This window comes from Callorhinus ursinus, unplaced genomic scaffold, assembly GCF_003265705.2.
Source record: "Callorhinus ursinus isolate GAN/ISIS: 27379988/994484 unplaced genomic scaffold, GSC_fseal_2.0 scaffold6, whole genome shotgun sequence".
NCBI lineage: Eukaryota > Metazoa > Chordata > Mammalia > Carnivora > Otariidae > Callorhinus > Callorhinus ursinus.
In genome coordinates, this window is record NW_027397068.1 from 42,011,853 (window position 1) to 42,031,431 (window position 19,579).

The following is a 19,579-nucleotide window of genomic DNA, read 5'->3' on the forward strand; positions in this document are numbered from 1 at the left end:
GTGAGCGAGTGTTCAAGGTCACAAAACCTGATTTAAGATATTTTCTATGCAGGATCTGCCTAGTTAATCCAGCACCTAGTTTTGGGAGTGAGGATATTTGGTATTTATTATCTTGTAGCACTACCACTGAGAATGAAATAATTCCATTTTCTCCCACTGACCCTCTCTGTTAGGATTGATCTTCTCTTGACTTGCTGTGTAACAGAATGTGTTTACTGTATTCCTTTTAGTCATTCTCTTTCTGGAAGAAAACATGTGTCTATGTGCTATTAATAGCTCCATGCTTGTGTATGTGATTATAAGCTCTCTAAATGCAGAAATCTACCTTCTATTCCATTTATAGCTACCCATTACCTAACATGCTGAACTTCATCTAAAGAGTTGTTGACTTATTATCTCCACCCTGGAAGAATTTGCTAATATTTCCTAAGAAATATTATGACCAAGTAATATTATGTTTTATTGAGTAAAAATCTTACAAGTTTTAGCGTTAGTCACATTATGTTAAAGTTTGCCAAATTGAAATACAACTTTAATATTTAAATGTGTAAAAGGTAAATATTCTGAGGTTGAAAAAGTAGCTGATTTAAAATAAGATGAACTTCACATGATTAAACAGTTTAAATCATTCCTTTTGTAATATTTTAAGTCCCCACAAGTAAGGGCTCTTCAGTGCTACAATTAATGTCAATCATTGATAATTTTACTAATAAATATTTTTATTTATATTATTGTAGTCAGGCAAACCTCATAAATGGAATCTATAGGTACATAACTTTCAAGTGGAACTAATAGTTTTACTTGGGATGCTTCCTTTCTGTCCATAAAATGGTGAGGGGGTGGGAAACCCACATTTCCAATTGGAAAACTCCAAGTCAGTCCTAAATAAGCTGACTAACATTTATAAAGTAATTCTCATCCTTATAAATTGCCTTCTTGCAGGAAACAGACCTTATCCTGACTTTTAATATTTCAATGCACCGATCTTGGTGGATGGAGAATGGACCAGGATGTACGGTGACATCAGTGACACCTGCACCAGACTGGGCCCCAGAAGACCATCGCTACATCACGGTCTCAGGGTGTTTTCTGGAGTACCAGTACATAGAAGTGGCTCATAGTTCCCTCCAGATTGTCCTCGCAGTAAGTGTTGACCACCAACCACTCCTTCTAGTGTTTCTGGAATTGTTTTATTTCCATGCAAATTTAGTGCACACAAATGGAATCTGTGGATAAAGTGTGGCTATTTGCTTTTTTCTAATTAATGCGTCTTTCTATAGGGATTTGTTAAGTTAAACCAGGGCATAGTAAAAGGTCATCAGTCAGTAAATCAGTAAATAGGCTTTGGTATCTTCAGCATTTTATGTAAGAAATCCAACCAGTCAAATTTTGATCATTTGGCTTTTGGTAAATAAGACCTATCCAAAGATTCCTGCAAAAAGATCAGAGAGTCTTCACAACTAACATGCTATGATGCCTAAATTTATAAGATTTCAATAGATATTTTCCCCCTATGGCTTCTTTCTGTCTGTGCTGCTAGCCCTGGGAATTCTCCTGTCTGCTCGTATTCTTCTTCCTAGACTTTCCCAAAGTGCTATTAATAGCACTGCATAACAATGCATCACCTTCTATCATTTCTCTTCTTTTTCAAAACAATTCAGCTTTTCATAAATTCTACTTCTAGGACTATCATGCCTCCATTTATCATAGTACTAAACTGAAAAAGAATCCTCCCTCTACCAGGGGGCAGTAGGAGTTATAAATGATTCCTTTGTATTTGTATCCAGTATTTATAGAACATATTTGTAATATATGTCTGTTATATAGAACATATTATTTTATGGGGTGCCTGGGTGGCTCAATTGGTTGAGCATCCCATTCTTGATTTCGGCTCAGGTCATGATCTTGGGGTCATGGGATCGAGCCCCGAGTAAGGCTACTTGCTAAGCAGGGAGTCTGCTGGGGGTTCTCTCTCTCTCCCTCTCCCTCTGCTCCTCCCCTGACTCGTGCACTCTCTCTCTCTAATAAATAAATCTTTTTAAAAAACATTATGTTGTATCATTATGACAAAGAGATAAACACATCCTTTCTCAAGGACTTTTACTAAGCCTAAATGCATAATTTTATAGGACTTATAAAGGCAACTTTATTATACATGTCTCCATTTATTTCTTATATATCCTATATGTACAGATCTACATATATTTTTCTTAGACTCCATGTAGATCTGAAACTGCTATGCATAGCCTTAAGATTGCTAATGACAAATAATGCAAATAGAATCTGCTTTTCGAGTCTTTCTTCAGTTAATTACTTTGGGAGTGATGTTAACTCACAATTCTTAAATAACAAGACATAACACGTTCTGGATAGAATGGCATCAATTAGTTCACATAAAATTCTTCTGGAACTAATAAAACCATATGAATGTATATGTATTAGATTATATAACTAATAGATAGTTATTAGATATTTTTAATGAAGAATGTATATATACATGCACATGTACATATACATACACACACATAAATTACAGTAGGCTAAGTATTCTGTGCTAGTAAACATTAACAAATCATTGTGACTAAAAATCATAAAGGTTTATTCTTATGGATCAGTAGAAAGTTCTGTCAATCACTGTCACTAAGAAAGCAAGGTTGGTGGAGAAGCCACCATCTCAGTCATCATGGGTTGCCATGCCAGAGAGCACAGATCTAGAGTATCTACATTGGCATAAAAATGCTTCTCCTTGGGAAGAGAAGCTCATTGTTCACAGTTCATTGTCTAGAACTAGTCACACAGTCCCACCCAACCACAAAATGGCCAAGAAGAAGGGAGAATGTAAATTTTGGGAGGTCAGCATAAATTATTTCCACAATATTTGAATTATGTTTTGGCTAAAGCATTGAGTGATCTCCCTTGAATATGTGCAACCTAAGTCACTTCTTTTTTTTTTTTTTTTAAAGACACATTTATTCAGCATCATGATCAGACTATTACATTTAGCAATCAACAGCATGGGTGCAAAAAAAAAAATCTACATTAAAACCCTTTGTTGGAATGCTTTACACTTTCCACAGAACAGAAACTAAAATAACCTGTTATACAATTAGTCACAAATACAGTCCTCGAGTTTTTTGCCCATACACATGAGTATTGTCTAAAACATGTCTTCTTTGTAGCAGCTAGGCCCTGCCACCACTGTGCTTGGCTGAGTTCACAAATCTGTTGTAACCTGTAGCTTCCCTGTCACTTCCCTGGCTCTCCTCTCCTGCTAAGCTTTGTTTCCTGGCAGTAATTAAAACCTTCGGCCACTGCCATAGCTACTGCTGCTGCTGGAACCACCATAGCCACCTTGGTTTCGTGGTTTGGCAAAGTATTGACCTCCACCACCATAGGGGCCAGAGCTTCTGTCTCCAAAATTTCCTCCTTTCATGGGTCCAAAATTTGAGGATTGATTGTTGTAATTACCAAAATCATTATAGCTTCTGCCACCTCCAAAGTTGCTTCCATCATTACCAAATCCGTTATAGCCATCCCCACTGCCACCATATCCACCACCACCTCGACTGCCATCAAAGCCACCTCGACCACTGAAGTTCCCTCCACGACCAAAGTTGTCATTCCCACCAAAACCACCTCCACGACCACCACCAAAGTTTCCAGAACCACTTCGACCTCTTTGGCTGGATGAAGCACTAGCCATCTCTTGCTTAGATAGGGCTTTCCTTACTTCATAGTTGTGGCCATTCACAGTATGGTATTTTTGAATGACAATCTTGTCTACAGAGTCACGGTCATCCAATGTTACAAAAGCAAAACCTCTCTTTTTGCCACTGTCTCCGTCAGTCATGATCTCGATCACTTCAATTTTCCCATACTGTTCAAAATAATCTCTTAGGTGATGTTCTTCAGTGTCTTCTTTAATGCCACCAATAAAAATCTTTTTCACAGTTAAGTGGGCACCAGGTCTTTGAGAATCTTCTCTTGAGACAGCCCTCTTTGGTTCCACAACTCTTCCATCCACCTTGTGTGGCCTCGCGTTCATGGCTGCATCCACCTCCTCCACAGTGGCATACGTGACAAACCCAAAGCCTCTGGAGCGCTTGGTGTTTGGATCTCTCATTACCACACAGTCCGTAAGCATTCCCCATTGCTCAAAATGGCTCCTCAGACTCTCATCGGTTGTTTCAAAGCTCAAACCTCTGATGAAGAGCTTCCGCAGCTGTTCAGGCTCTTTGGGAGACTCTGACTTAGACATGACGGCGGTGGGAGGGGAGACTTTAACGATGCTTACTCTGAGGCGTCCACGGGCAGAAAGCCCTAAGACACTTCTTAACAAATACACCCCTCTGGGGCACCTGGGTGGCTCAGTCGTTAAGCGTCTGCCTTTGGCTCTGGTCATGGTCCCAGGGTCCTGGGATTGAGCCCCTCATCAGGCTCCCTGCTCCGCAGGAAGTCTGCTTTCCCCTCTCCTGTTCCCCCTGCTTGTGTTCCCTCTCTCTGTGTGTCTCTCTCTGTCAAATAAATAAATAAAATCTTTAAAAAAAAATACACCCTTCTACAATACTCTTAAACTCTAAAACTTCATTTTAATTATCTTGAAATAAAAATAAGTTAGATTTGATGGGATAGAAAAAGTCATTTCATTATTTAAAATCCGTTTGGATGAAGTATTCATTCTTACAAAGGAAAAATAAAGCGTTTCTGGCATTTGGGGACAGATAATGTGTTAGAGAGGGGTTTTATATAAAACATCCCCTCACTGGAAGTTCCTTTTTTACTGGACCCACACATTTTGGAAGACTTCCACTTGTATGTCAAGGATGCTGTAAGGTTGTAGTTTATGTGCATGGATAGTTATATGTGACTGTTTTAGAGAGTTAGTTGAATTAATGTGTGTATGTATAAACTATATTCATAGATTTATTATACCCACATAAAATTTTGGCACACAGGTATTTGCTAAAAAAAAAAAAAAAAAAAATACATAATGGACATGAGGCTGACATACTGCCCAAAGTAAAATCATCTGTAAATGCGAAGAGGCTAGAGTGCAAGGAAGATGGAAGGAGGGTCCCTAAGAACAGATGTGACTGCTAATTCAAGCTCCTGGCTCTCACTGCTGTCTACATTGTCCCTATTTGAGTAGAGAAATAGTTTGAGCGAACCATCACAGGATGTGGTCTCTTTACTTCTCCCTTTTCCACCTGTTCTTCCGCCCAGGAGGCATTTTTCTTTGGCAGTGCTGACTGTGGATCACCTGAGAGTCAGTTAGCAACAGTGTACCCAAGCCAGTTACTTGGAGAATTTTCAAAACTCTTTCTGTCTTTGCGCTTGCTGTTGTCTAGCCAGCCTCAAGGCTGAAAGCATCTGCTGTGCAAAAAACCTAGAATATCTTAACTAGAGTTTTAGAATGGAAACCAAAATGGGACTTTCTGTGAACAATTTACTCTGCCTACTAATTGGAAGCCTTCCAACTAGATTTTCCTATAGTCATTCTGATCACTTCTGTTGTCATGCTTAAGAGATGAAATGGTGTCTTGAATCTCTCCTCCTCCCCTTTTCATGTTACCCAAACCGCCCCCCCCCGCCCCGCCCCAGACAATCCAACATTCAATTCAGTCAGATCCAGTGAACTCTTCCTGAGGGCTTGTCCCCTGCTGGCATTTGAGAAACAAATGACAGGATCCCTGACCTTGACGATGTCACAATAAAAAATAGGGCGAGGTTCCTCAGGATACAAACCATGTGCAAACAGGTACATTTTGGGGACGTGGTAGACAGAGAATACTGTTAGGGCAATTTCTGGTTTAATGTTGTCTTCTTAGCTCCACCCTGTTTTCTGTAAAGTCTGCTAAACTCCTGCTTCTCCTTGCTTCCACCCGTCTTTGAAGCTGCCCTCTCTTCCAGTATATCTCGCTTGGATCTGCTTTCCCAAGGGGCTGCTCGCCCAGCTACTGCTCTTGACTCACTCCAAATCTCTAGCTCATTTCCTCCAACTTCATGCAGCCTTTCTTTCACAGATTCCTGACCCCTGGCAATCCTGTCGCCCTATTGTTCGGTTTTCTGCCAATCAACTCCTAGCTGATTTGGAAATTAGCATCCACAAAGCCCACATTTGCATCGCACATACATAAGATATCTTCCATCTACAGCCAAAGGAAGACGAGTATAATATCCACACAATTGGGAAGAAGGGCTATTAATCACACAGCCTCCAGCAGAGCAGAGAGGACTGCCAGAACACCGTAATGATGAGCCAGGTGTGAGACTTCTAGTCTTCTCCTTCAGCAGCATTTTCTTCTAGTTAGTATCAGATATCGCATTCAAAAGGAATACAGGCGTGCACAGCTTTAATAAAACCAACCAACAAACAAAAAAACAAAACAAAACAAAAAAACCCACACTTTCAAAATAGATCAAATAAATATGTATGGGAAAAGCCAGGGAGGAGATCAACTACAGAGATGGTGTTGTTCGCATTACAAAAGAATTAAGCCAATTTCTTCAAACCTGTGATTGCAACTGCCTGGTTTACAAAAATGTGTTCCACAGGAATTAAATCTTTTGATTTGTGTAACAGTCCTGTGAGGGCTGCAGAATGGGTTAAAATCCTTTCCCAAGCTCTCTCAGCTAGTAAATAAGGAGGATGGACATGCTGACTGAAGTTTTCCTCTGGTCCCAAGGATAGGAAATAGACTGCAGCCTGCATGCCAGCAACAGCTGGTGGGAAATGGATTCCTGAAACCCCCAAATTCAGAGTTCTTCAGTGGCAAAGAATGCCATGATTGATTAGCCATGTCTGCCATGGGTGAAGGGAATGGAGGTGTGTGTGCCTCATCTTTGTTAGACACACATTATACCTCACTTCCTGTGAGCAATAGGATGAACATGGAGGGTGTTTTACAAGGAAATGTAAATAAATAAGCTTTAAGGAAATGTAAATAAATGTAAATAAATAAGCTTTAAGGAAAAATATTTATAACAGTACTGAAGTAACTTTATATTTTAAAATATATGTTAGAGTTTCAAATAATACATTGGAAAAAACAAAAATTACATAATCCCTCTTTTTTCTGGTTACCTCCAGAGGACTAATATCTCTAAATTTAAGCTAAGCCTGTCCAACCAAAATTTCTGGGTTTGTTTTCCTTTATTTCCCTTACTTCCAACACACTTCTAAGTTCACAGCAGATCGATGATTAATAATTTTAGGATACCAGCAGAGGATACTGGTAAAAACATTAATAAGCTTACTATTTTCTGCAACTATTAAAATTGGCTTAGAAACCATATACAAATTAGCAGGAACATCATAAATGACTTTAGAAAAGGTCTTAATACCTGGTGCACTGTTCATAGCTAAAAACAGGATCACTGTCAAGTTCATCCTTCCAATGTAGCTTACAACATTGCTATTAAAGTGGTAAATAGTAAATCTGAGTTGTGAACTTGCTTCATTTTGAAGGGATGAATGTTTTTTATTTTATTTTATTTATTTATTTTTGCAACATATTTATTTTATTTTATTTTATTTTTTATTTTATTTTATTATTATGTTCAATTAACCAGCATATAGTACATCATTAGTTTTTGATGTAGTGTTTCACGATTTGTTAGTTGCATATAACACCCAGTGCTCATCACCACATGTACCCTCCTTAATACCCATCATCTGGTTACCCCATCCCCCCACCATCTCCCCTTCTGTAACCCTCAGTTTGGTTCCCAAAGTCCATAGTCTCCCATGGTTTGTCCCCCTCTCTGATTTCTTCCCATTCAATTTTCCCTCCCTTCCCCTGTGGTCTTCTGTGCTATTTCTTATGTTCCACGTATGAGTGAAACCATATGATAATTGTCTCTCTCTGCTTGACTTATTTCACTTAGCATAATCCCCTCCAGTTCCTTCCATGTCAATGCAAATGGCGGGTATTCATCCTTTCTGATGGCTAAGTAATATTCCATTGTAAATAGGAACCACATCTTCTTTATCCATTCGACTTTTGAAGGGCATCTCGGCTCCTTCCCCAGTTTGGCTGTTGTGGACATTGCTGCTATGAATACTGGAGTGCATGTGCCCCTTCTTTTCACTACATCTGTATCTTTGGGGTAAATACTTAGTAATGCAATTGCTGGATCATAGGGTAGCTCTATTTTTAACATCTTGAGGAACCTCCATACTATTTTCCAAAGTGGTTGTACCAGCTTGCATTCCCACCAATGGTGTAAGAGGGTTTCCCTTTCTCCACATCCTCACCAACACTTATTGTTTCCTGCCTTGTTAATTTTTGCCATTCTAAATGATGTAAGGTGGTATCTCATTGTGATTTTGATTTGTATTTCCCTGATGCCGAGTGATTTTGAACATTTTTTCATGTGTCTGTTGGCCATTTGTATACCTTCTTTGGAGAAGTGTCTGTTCATGTCTTCTGCCCATTTCTTGACTGGATTATTTGTTTTTTGGGTGTTGAGTTTGACAGGTTCTTTATAGATCTTGGATACCAGCCCTTTATCTGTAATGTCATTTGCAAATATCTTCTCCCATTCTGTGGGTTGCCTTTTAGTTTTGTTGACTGTTTCCTTTGCTGTGGAAAAGCTTTTGATCTTGACGAAGTCCCAAAAGTTCATTTTTGCTTTTGTTCCCTTGCCTTAATAAGCATGTCTTGAAAGAGGTCACTGTGGCCAATGTCAAAAAGGTTACTGCCTATGTTCTCCTCTAGGATTTTGATAGATTCCTGTCTCACATTTAGGGATGCATGTTTTTAAATGAAAGAAGGTGAATTTCAAATCACAGTGGTATTCAAATTTTATTGGATGGATTTCAAAAACTAATATGTCTCTTTAAAAGATATTAATATTTATAATGTGCCAAAATAAATAGCCCTTTTGCAGCTGTTTAAAGTAATGATGAGGGGGTGCCTGACTGGCTCAGTCAGTAGAGCATGGGACTCTTGATCTCAGGGTCATGAGTTTGAGCCCCACGTTGGGTATAAAGATTACTTTAAAAAAATATAATGCATTTTTAAAAAAATTAAAAATAATGATGAAAAATATCAAGTATCAATTTCAAATGTACACAGTTTTCCAATTAATTCTTAACAATTCTTTCAGGATATATGGGAGTGGAAATGCTTAAAGGCATTTAAGCATTAAATTACTCTAAAACAGTGGTTCTTAATGCTGGCTGAGAATAGAAATTATTTACTCACTTGTTTAAAGGATTACCATAAACATGAACCTACTTCTGGAAATTCTGTGCCCTTTAGGCTTAAGGTAGGACCTAGCTGGGTGTCATTTTTGAAAATTTTCACCAGAAATATCAGTGCCTTCCTTTTCTTTCTTCCCTTTCCCTTCCCTGGGGTCCTTCTATTGTCCTGAATTGCTCAGAAACACAAGGTATTTGGTCAAAAAATAAAATGATTCTATAATACCAAAATGGTACCACAGCTCCAGTTGCTCCATCAGTTCCTGGAAATGACTTGAGAGTCATTTCCCTTCCAAGTACTACAGGTCTACCCTGTGATCAAGAACCAAATCTGTGAACCTACAATGGGTCTGCCATACCTCCACACCAAAGAGTGAGTTAGTGTGGAGCCCAAACTGAAAACTGAGTCTTCTGATTCCTAGTCCAGTGTCCATGACTACAACAGTTATCTTCTTAGGACAGCATTGCTTGCTGCCTGTGATGGAAATGGACAGAATAACAGGCACTCGGTTTCTTTCCTAGCTCCTAGGATGGTCAACAGCTTTGCTGCTTGGCTTCGAATGTTATACACTGCTGCTCCAACTCTAGCTCTCCTGGGTACTCAGATACATAGACCCACTTGTCAAAAGGTGGTAACCCAAGAAATGAAACAGATGTGATTTGTCTTTCTGTAACATCAAAATAGTTTATACAAATACTCACAAAAATATGGGAAGAAGAAACAAATCACAATTGCAAACAAGGGATTTTGTCAATGACAGTCACTGAAATCTGAGAATGAAGGCAGTAAATAGGAAATAGTAAATAGGCAGGAAAGGACATTTCTTGGCAGAGTTGAGGGCTGCAAAACATGTAAACAACATTCCACAAATTAATTTTAGAACCTGAACTGGGCTTATTCCTAAATAGTAAGAAATAATCAAGATGTATTGATTCTTCTGAAATGGGCACATGTTTAACTTTCTAATCTCTCAGTTCCTCTAGACAATAATAAAGCCATTTTGACACTGTCACTCAAAGCATAGCACCCTGATGTCTTACGAACAGTTATCAATCAAGTTTCGGTAAAAAAAAAATAAACCCTGAGTAATCAGTTATCATGGTCTTTATTGTATTTTGCTTTATTTCTGAAAGGTGCCCTTGTAAATTGGGGAATAGTTCTGTGAGTCCATGAATAAGCAGCGTGCAAGAACTTGAATAGCCTCTAAAATCAGATTAAGTCTAAGATTTTTTGCTTTTAATATTCTCTGGTATACCCTACATGCAAAGTCAGATATATCGGGTAAAATATTCACAGTCTGGGAGTAACAAGCCTTAAAGCTTACACCCAGCTGTATAATAAACTATTTTGTAATCATGAACTAAATGAGATAATTCTTAAGAAATTGCCTGAAAACAATAAAGGTGGTGTTATTTATTTTCTCCTTAGCTCAGTGTCTTCCACTGCTTATTGAGAATACTGTTATTTTTTCAGAATAACTCACAGTGATGTGCAAAAATGAACTAAATCTTACTAAGTTTACTCACTCCCCAGATATGACAGTGATTCTTAAAGCCAGTGTGATACTATTTAGTGTACCAACACACTAGCCTACACAGGGGCAAGTTTTATTCCATATCAACCATTATCATCAGTGTGCACGATCTGCTTTTCTACATAATGTTTGAAGCACTTGCTTACCCCTGAAGCATAATATCACTTGATCTATGACAATACTTAGACACACCATTGAATAAAAATACCAGTTTATTTAAGATAGTGAGGATTATAAACTGCAACAAATTACCAAGAATTAGGTTTTCTTTAATAATATGAGATTTAAGTTGAATTGTCTGAAATTGTACAATGAACCATGTACAATCCCATTTCTTATATTTAATCTTGTAATTATAAACAGCTCAGAATAAATAATAAGGTACATTAAATCAGAAGTTATTTCAGAAAAATAAGTATATGTAAATATACTAAAATAGAGTAAGTTTTGAAAAACATGACAAACTATTGGCCTTGAACAAAGGTTTACCATCTTCCTTTGTAATGTATAATATCATTGTCTTTTAGGATGTCTTTCCAGTCATGATCATTTATTATGATAAAAAGTTTTTAAGAAATGAGTCTTTGATGGCTATTTCCTTTTCACTGGAACTTCTAAACACAGTGACAGAATAATAATAGTGGAATGTGTACATGTTTTCAAATAACAGCAAGGCATTCTCAAAGGAAGGATGTAAAGATGATTGATAATGACAGCTATAATATGAGGGATAATTTATTGTTTAGCATGTGATGCTTGAATGAAAAAGAATAAAAATATGGGCAAACACACTTAAGCTAAACAGTGTTTACATAGTAGAAAAAAAAAACCATCTGTAATGTTCCTCCTGCACCTTTTGTGTTTACCAGTCTTATAAATAGGAGTTTAAACTCTAATTCTTCTAAACAACTGGGCATATGATTCCTGCTCTTCACTGTCCTCCTGCCTATTCCTGCCCTTATGGCATCATGGTTGCTTTTGTCCCAACTCTGACCTTTATTGTGACTCTCAACCCATTTTAAATTCCCTGAGAATCAAGACCACAACTTTTTTTTTTTAGAATAACAAAAAATATTTTACTAAAACATAAGATTTACAGAAGTTTCCAGACAAGCCATATAAAATGGTCACAAGCTTTTTCTTGAAGGGAGGAGTCTACACTTTACAGCAAAGTCCCAATGTTATTGGTGAGGGCTGTGATGTTTAATGTTTCAATTTTGGTTCAACAATCAAGCTTGTCCATGTACAGCATCTAAATAAAGTTAGACTTGACTAGAGAGCATATTCTAAAGAACTGGTTAGCTGCTTTTAACCAATGCAATTAGATCACCATAAAAAGGGGGAAAGGTTAGGGTTAAGGTTAGACCACAACTTTTTGCACACATGTGTCTTATCACTTGTAATTTCCTTCTAACTTTATTCACAATATTATATGTTACTGTACCTAATGAGGCAGCTACTTGTCACATGATTTTGATTAATGCTAATTGCAAATATGGCTGCAAAGTCAAGGACTGAATTAGAGAGTGTCATGGCTCCAAGGATATTTTGGCTTTCTTTATCTCTTCTTTTATTCTGAAATGTCTACCTTGCTCTCCTCTCCTTATTGATTCTTAGGCTCTCCACCTTTTAAGTTTAATCAGCTTCTTATCAGCAACTTTATAAATACAAATTGTTTCTTTTACCCTGAACTATCCAGTGTCTTCTAGTCATTCATCTTCACTTTTCCTACCCATTTTCCATAACTATTGATTTCTTTCTTCATCACAGAATTATAGGCAGATTCTCTCTCTTGTTTCTAATTTCTAAATTTTACAAATGATATTTGCTGTAATTTTATACTATTCTCTTAGTTACAGATCATGTTTAGGTCGATTTAGTCCTAATATACTATATCTATTACGATGAAAATCAATTTTAAATGAAATTATACTGTAAGGTCCAAAAAATTTCCATGTCAGTGACTCAACAGTTGTTCTTCTATTCATTTTCAGCAATGTGCTTAGTTCATAAATTTAGGAAAGTCTGTGTTGCTTACAAATTAAAAGGCTTGAAACAAGTTGTCAAAGGAGGCTGAATACTAAAAAGATGGTAAAGGAGTGGCCAAAACTAAATGAGAAAATATGTTTAGCCACTCTTTTATTGTCCTTTAATTGTGAGCCTGAGGTCTGAAAATTAGAATGATGTAGCCACGTGGTGCCCACATTTTTTTTTTTTTGGTTCAAACTTCCAGTCTTCAAAGCTTTAGAGTTGCTGTGGTACTTAATCTGGGACTGAGTTGGAGGAACTTTAGAATCATATTAATGAAAACATAATTTTGTGCATCATCATTGTCACTATAGTGTATAAAACAACTTTCCGTGTAAGTTATTGTGTTGTGTCAACAGTTCTGTGAGGTGAACAGGGTTAACTGTGAGAACTCTGCTAGTGTGGCTGGAAAAATTATCTGAACACTTAAGTTATAAAAATTATTGAAAGCTCTATTTCAATATATCTGCATGAACATTTACCTGAGATTATTCTTCACTCTTATTTTCTTTTTTGTGATCCATTACAGATTCTTTTTCCCTTTAAACCCTATATGCTTACAGATGTTAATCTCTAGAGAAGGATGCCAATTCTCCCAACAAAGGTGGTTTGTTGCTTGGCTTGGCTTTGCAGAGACCCAGTCAGAGGCTCTGATGACAGATAGTCTGCTTGTCAGCTTTGCTTCATGAATCCAAAGAAAATGGAACTTATCAGAAGCTGAGCCTCAAGCACAACCTGTGCCTCTTCTTGGGACCTTTTCATGCTAGGATTGGCGGGGGTCTCCGTCTTTCATCATTTGGTTCACTGACAGAAAGTGAAGGGAGCTGTTGCACTGTTAGGTACCACTCTGCAGACTGCTATATTGCAAAATAAACAAACAATATATTTTTAGGGCACCACCTGCAGCAAGCAGCTGTACCAAACAGAGCAGAACCACGAAGGATGTGATTTGTTCCATTTAACATGAAGCCTTGAGGTTTAGAAAAGAGGGAGGAGAAGGTTCTATGTATACAACCCACACATCCGCAATTTCAACGGAAGCTGATTTTTTTCTTTTTTAGATTGGAATTGAAGTATCATTATATCTCTCCTCCTTTCCCACCCCGCAACCTCTGGTTGAAAACAATTCTATTATTGGGGTTATAACTGTTAACTGAGAAAATCATTTTTCTCTGCCAGTAAACTTCCTCTTCCATTCAAGGGCAATTTTCTCTCAAGCAACCTATACTTAAATGCCAACATCTGCTATATCTAAGCTGTATATAAATGGTGTCTGGCATTTACATGATGCCAATGACATGATTAGAGAAACTCATACACTTGGCTTACATAGAATTTTCTTCTTATCTTATAGCTTTCATCTATTTCAGTCCTCCTTCAGGATCTGTCTGCCTCTCTAAATGTGCCACGCAAGTCCAAAATATTCTGAAAGCGGAACTTTGAGCTCTTATTCTAATCGACAATCAACTCTTGCATTAACTCCTACCTTTCTGGGCATTAAAGCTGCATAATGCATCATGATAAAATTCCACCATATCTGTGTTGTCTGAGAACCCAGAATGTTGAGGCTGATGCAAGGGATATTTTAAGTACTTGCTTTTTTCCTAGATTTAAAAATCTCCTCATTCTCTTAATGGCTATTGATTCTGACCTCACAAACCAAAGTCACCATTTCATTTTGAGTTCTTCTAGGTGAGCTGGGATAAATATAATTAAATTATGGATGACTCTGGAAGGAATCCAGATAGTTACAAATTGAGGTCATTTTAAGTACAGAGAGGGACAGTTACCTTTAATATTAGATTGGCCACCAAGAACCATATACTGTTTAGCTTTTTCTTGACAACAGACACATTTTAAAAAGAGAAACTGGTCTAAATATTTAAGAGGTGAACTTGAATGCCATCCTTAACTTCTCTACCACTAACTAGATTCTTAGTCTGAAGGAGAAAAGTCTATTGAACATCTTTTTGTGGCTCATTAACACTCTTTGGTGGGACTTATAGATATTGCTCTGAGATTCAGAGAGGTGAGATGAAGGGATTTCAAATCTGCAGTGATGCATGCCTCTAGCTAATAGAGGAAATCAAATCCTGTGAGCCACGAAACGAAGTTTCCTCTACTATTTTCACCTGCATCATTAAGATGGTGATTTTTTTAAAATATTGGACACAAAATAAAGTCCTGCCAAAGTAGTCTCCAAGAGTGTTGAATGTGAGAACTGCTTCCCTCTCCTTCACCTTTCTAACATATTAAAAGAAATTTTCTGGAAAAAAAAACCCAGACTGGGTTTTGTTAAATTATGTCTGCTTCTGAAGCCTTGTCAATCAATCAAATTTCTACTTTATGACTTATGGGACAGTGCTTTTCACTGGATGTCGTGGGAACTGGAAGAACGAAGGGAAGTATCTGTAGTTCCAAAGAACAAAAGAGCACCTTAATTGGAGCATCCTTATGTTCTGCAAAAGTAAGAGTCAGTTTGATTATCTTCAATTATAGTATAATTAATACTATAATATTTACTATGGTATAGTAATTATAGTAGATCAAATATTCCTCAGGGTTCTCTGGGGAATATTAAGAGTGAAAGAGATAATAAAAGAGAGAGAAAATCTTTTGCCATGAGGTTTAGTGAGCGTGCAATGAGGGAGAGGACAGAGTGAGGTAGGTGTAACTGGATATTGAATAAGGCTAAAAACTGTGGGTTGCAAAGGGGAGGATTCACCATTTCAGACACTGAAACTGTGTGCAAAGGATACAGAGACACACATCAGGCATCTTCCCCAAGCTTCAGTTTCCTCATTCCTCATCCGCAATAGGCATAACTCATTGGGTTTATGATTATGATTATGATTATTTTTTATTTACATGGTAAAAAAAAGCACCTAACCTGAAATCTACCCTCTTAACAAATTCTTAATTGTACAATATCATTAACTATAATGTACATGGATGTACAGCAGATCTCTAGAACTTTTTTGTCTTGCTTGGCTGAAACTCTGTACCGACTCAGCAGCAACTTCCAATATCCCCCTCCCCTCAGTACCCGGCAACATGATTCTACTTTATTCTTCTATAAGTTTGACTATTTTAGATACCTCATATAATTGAAATCTTGTAGGGTATATTTTTCTTTGGCTGGGCTTAATTCTCTTAGCATAATGTCCTTAAGGTTTATCCATGTTGTCACATATGACAGGATTGTCTTCTTTTTTTTTTTTAAGATTTTATTTATTTATTTGAGAGAGAGTGAATGAGAGAGAGAGCACATGAGAGGGAAGAGGGTCAGAGGGAGAAGCCCACTCCCTGCCGAGCAGGGAGCCCCATGCGGGACTCAATCCAGGGACTCCAGGATCATGACCTGAGCCGAAGGCAGTTGCCCAACCAACTGAGCCACCCAGGTGCCCGGATTGTCTTCTTTTTTAAGGCTGAATAATATTCCACTGTATTTATATACCACATCTTTATCTGTACTTCATTCAGTAGATATTTAGGTGGTTTCCACCCCTTAGCTGTTGTGAATATACAATGCCAAATATTTCTTTGGGATTCTATTTTAAATTATTTTGGATAAATACACAGAATGGTGATTTCTGGATCATATGGTAGTTGTATTTTTAATTTTTGGAGGAATTGTGCTTTTCATTATGGCTGCACGTGTTGCATTTCAACAACAGTGCACAAGTGTTTCTATTCTGTATATCTGTATCCTCACCAACTCATGTCTTTTTTTATAATAGCCCTATTGACAGTTGGGAGGTGATATCTCATTCGGGTTTTGATTTACATTTCCCTGATGAGAGTGACAGTTTTTTTTAAATAGACCTTTTAGCCTTTGTATGTCTTCTTAAAAAAATGCTCAAATCTTTTACCTGTTTTTAAAATTGGGGTTATTATTTTTTTGCCATTGAGTTGTAGGTATTCCTTATATATTCCAGAGATTAAACACTTGTCAGATATATGGTTTGCAAATTTTATCTTCCATTCTGTAAGTTGCCTTTTTACTCTGTTGATTGTTCCCTTTGCTGTGCAGAGCCTTTTATTTGACATAGTCCCACTTGTATATTTTTGCTTTTGTTGTCTGTGGTTTCAATGTCATTTCCAAGACCAATGTTATGAAGTGTTTTCCCTGTGTTTTCTTCTAGGAGTTTTATGGTTTCGTGTTTAAGTTTTTAATTTTCAAAATTTTAATCCATTTTGGATTGATTTTTGTGTGGTGTAAGGGCCTGGTTTTATTCTTTTGGATGTCCAGTATTCCCCAAAACCTGTTTGTTGAAGGCACTGTCTTTTCCCATTGTGTATTCTTGACAGTCTTATTGAAGATCAGTTGACTATATATGCATGGGTTTATTTCTGGGCTCTCTTTTCTGTTCCATTGGTCTACATCTGTCTTCATGCCAGTACCATACTGTTTTGACGACTATAACTCTGCAATATGTTTTGAAGTCAGAAAGTGTGAGGTCTCCAACTTTGTTCTTCTTTCTCAAGATTGCTCTCACTATTCAGAGTTTTTTCTGGTTCTATAAACTTTTAGAACTGTTTTTTTCTATTTCTGCCAAAAACACTATTGGGAATTTGATAGGGATTGCATTACTCAGTGGCCCCCACCCTCCCCAGACTTGGAATTATTTTCTTAATTTTCTTTTCAGAAAATTTGTTGTTAGTGTACAGAAAAACCAATAATTTTTGTATGTTTATATTTTGTATCCTACAATTTTGCTGAATTCATTTATTAGTTATAACAGTTTTTTTGTGGAATCTTGAGCATTTCCTACATATAAGAACATGTGCTTTTGCAAATGGGTATCATTTTACTTCTGCCTTTCTGATTTGGATGCCTTTTATTTCTTTTTCTTAGCTTTAGCTAGAATTTCCAGTACTATGTTAAGTAGAAGTGGTGAGAGTGGACATCCTTGTTTTGTTCTTGATCTTTGAGGTAAAGTTTTCAGTTTTTCACCATTGAATGTAATGTAAGCTGTGGACTTTTCATATATGGCATTTATTATGTTGAGGTAATTTCCTTCTATTTCTACTTTGTTGAGTGCTCTTATCACAAAGGGGTGTGGACTTATTTCAATTATTTTTCTCCTGAATCTGTTGAAATGATTACAACATTTTTATTCTTTGTTCTATTAATATGGTATATCTCATTGTGTGGTTTTGTAGGTTGAACCATCCTTGTATCCCACTTGGTCATGGTGTATGATTCTTTTAATGAACTGTTGAATTCAGTTTCCTCATATTTTATTGAAGATTTTTTGCATTTATGTTCATCGTGCGTATCGGCTTATAGTTTTCTCATAGTGTCTTTGTCCGGCTTTGTGTTATGGATGAATGTATTCTTCCCCCAAAATTGATATGTTAAAATCCTGCCCCCCCCCAATGTGGTATTAGGAGATGGTGACTTTGGGAAGTGATTAGGTCATAAAGGTGAAATCTTCATGAGTGGGATTAGTGCCCTCATAAAAGAGACACTAGAGAGCTTTTTTTTTTTAAGATTTTATTTATTTTACAGAGAAAGACACAGCGAGAGAGGGAGTGGGAGAAGGAGAAGCAGGCTTCCCGCCAAGCAGGGAGCCCAATGCGGGGCTCCAGCCCAGGACCCTGAGATCATGACCTGAACCAAAGGCAGACGCTTAACGACTGAGCCACCCAGGTGCCCCTACACCAGAGAGCTTTTTCACCCTCTCTGCCACTTGAAGACACAGGGAAGTCAGCAGTCTGCAAACAAGATGCACACCCTCACCAGACACCAGCTCTGTTAAGACCAGATATTAACTCTGTTAAAATCAAAGCAGTGCCTTGATTTTTGGATTTCTAGCCTCCAGAACTGTGAGAAATAAATTGCTGTTGTTTACAAGCCATCCATCTATGGTATTCTGTTATAGCAGCAGGAACCAACTAAGGTAGAAATTGCTACTGTAAGAAATGTCTAAAGATGTGAAAATGGCTTTGCAACTGAGTAATGGGTAGAGGCTGTACAAGTTTGAGGTACATGCTAGAAAAAAACTGAATTATTAGCAACAGAATTTTAAAGGCAGTTCTAGTAAAGGCTCATAAAGAAAAGAGTATAGCTATAGAGAGTCTCTTTTTTGAGAATAGATATGGATGGGAAAGACCTGATGAGGTCTCCGATGGAAATGGAGCATATGTTATCAGAAAATGGATAAAAGGCAGTCCTTATCATAAAGTGGTAACAAATGTGGATGACATGTTTATGTTCTAGTGCCTTGTTGAAGATAGAACTTGTGAGTGATGAAATTGGCTGTTTAGCTGAGGTGATTTCTAAGGAAATTGATGAAGGAGCAGCTTGGTTCTTCTTGCCTACTAATAGTAAAATGCAAGAAGAAAGAAATGGTTTAAAGATGGAATTGTTAAGCAAAATGGAACCAGAACTTAAGTATTTGGAAAAGACTCAGCTAGCCAAATTTTTAAAAATTAGAGTGTGCTCAAAAGAGAACGCTAAGGGTGTGGACAGGCAACAGTTTGATAATGATATGAATACCAACCTAATCTGTCATCTCAAGAGAAGCCAGGTTCTATTCTTAAAGACAAGGAAAGAAGTACTCCCTCAAAGACAACTCAGAGCTCAGGGCTGCCACTTTGACCACAGGCCCACAGTGTGAGGGCTGGTGGAGACTGGGGGGCGAGAGGGATATAGAGAGGTCTCAAAGGGTGGGACTGCCTTTCTGATTAAGGTGGACCAGGATGCCACTGCCTACTTCCTCAGGGATGGGACCCCTGCAAAGAACTGCAGTGTGAGCTGTAACCAGCAGAACCATGTGGGTGGGACTACCTGAAGCCATGGGGC

At 37.6% G+C, this 19,579-nt stretch overlaps 1 protein-coding gene across 5 annotated transcripts in view; it reads left to right on the forward strand.

Annotated features, from left to right (window-relative positions):
* NKAIN2 (sodium/potassium transporting ATPase interacting 2) overlaps window positions 1-19,579 on the forward strand; it is a 965,996-nt gene that overhangs the window by 793,820 nt on the left and 152,597 nt on the right. For all 5 annotated transcript variants that reach the window (XM_073893867.1, XM_025865124.2, XM_073893866.1 and 2 more), the window contains one exon: window positions 943-1,143. In XM_073893867.1, the coding sequence (XP_073749968.1) occupies window positions 943-1,143 (201 nt within the window). The remainder of the gene's footprint in view (window positions 1-942; window positions 1,144-19,579) is intronic.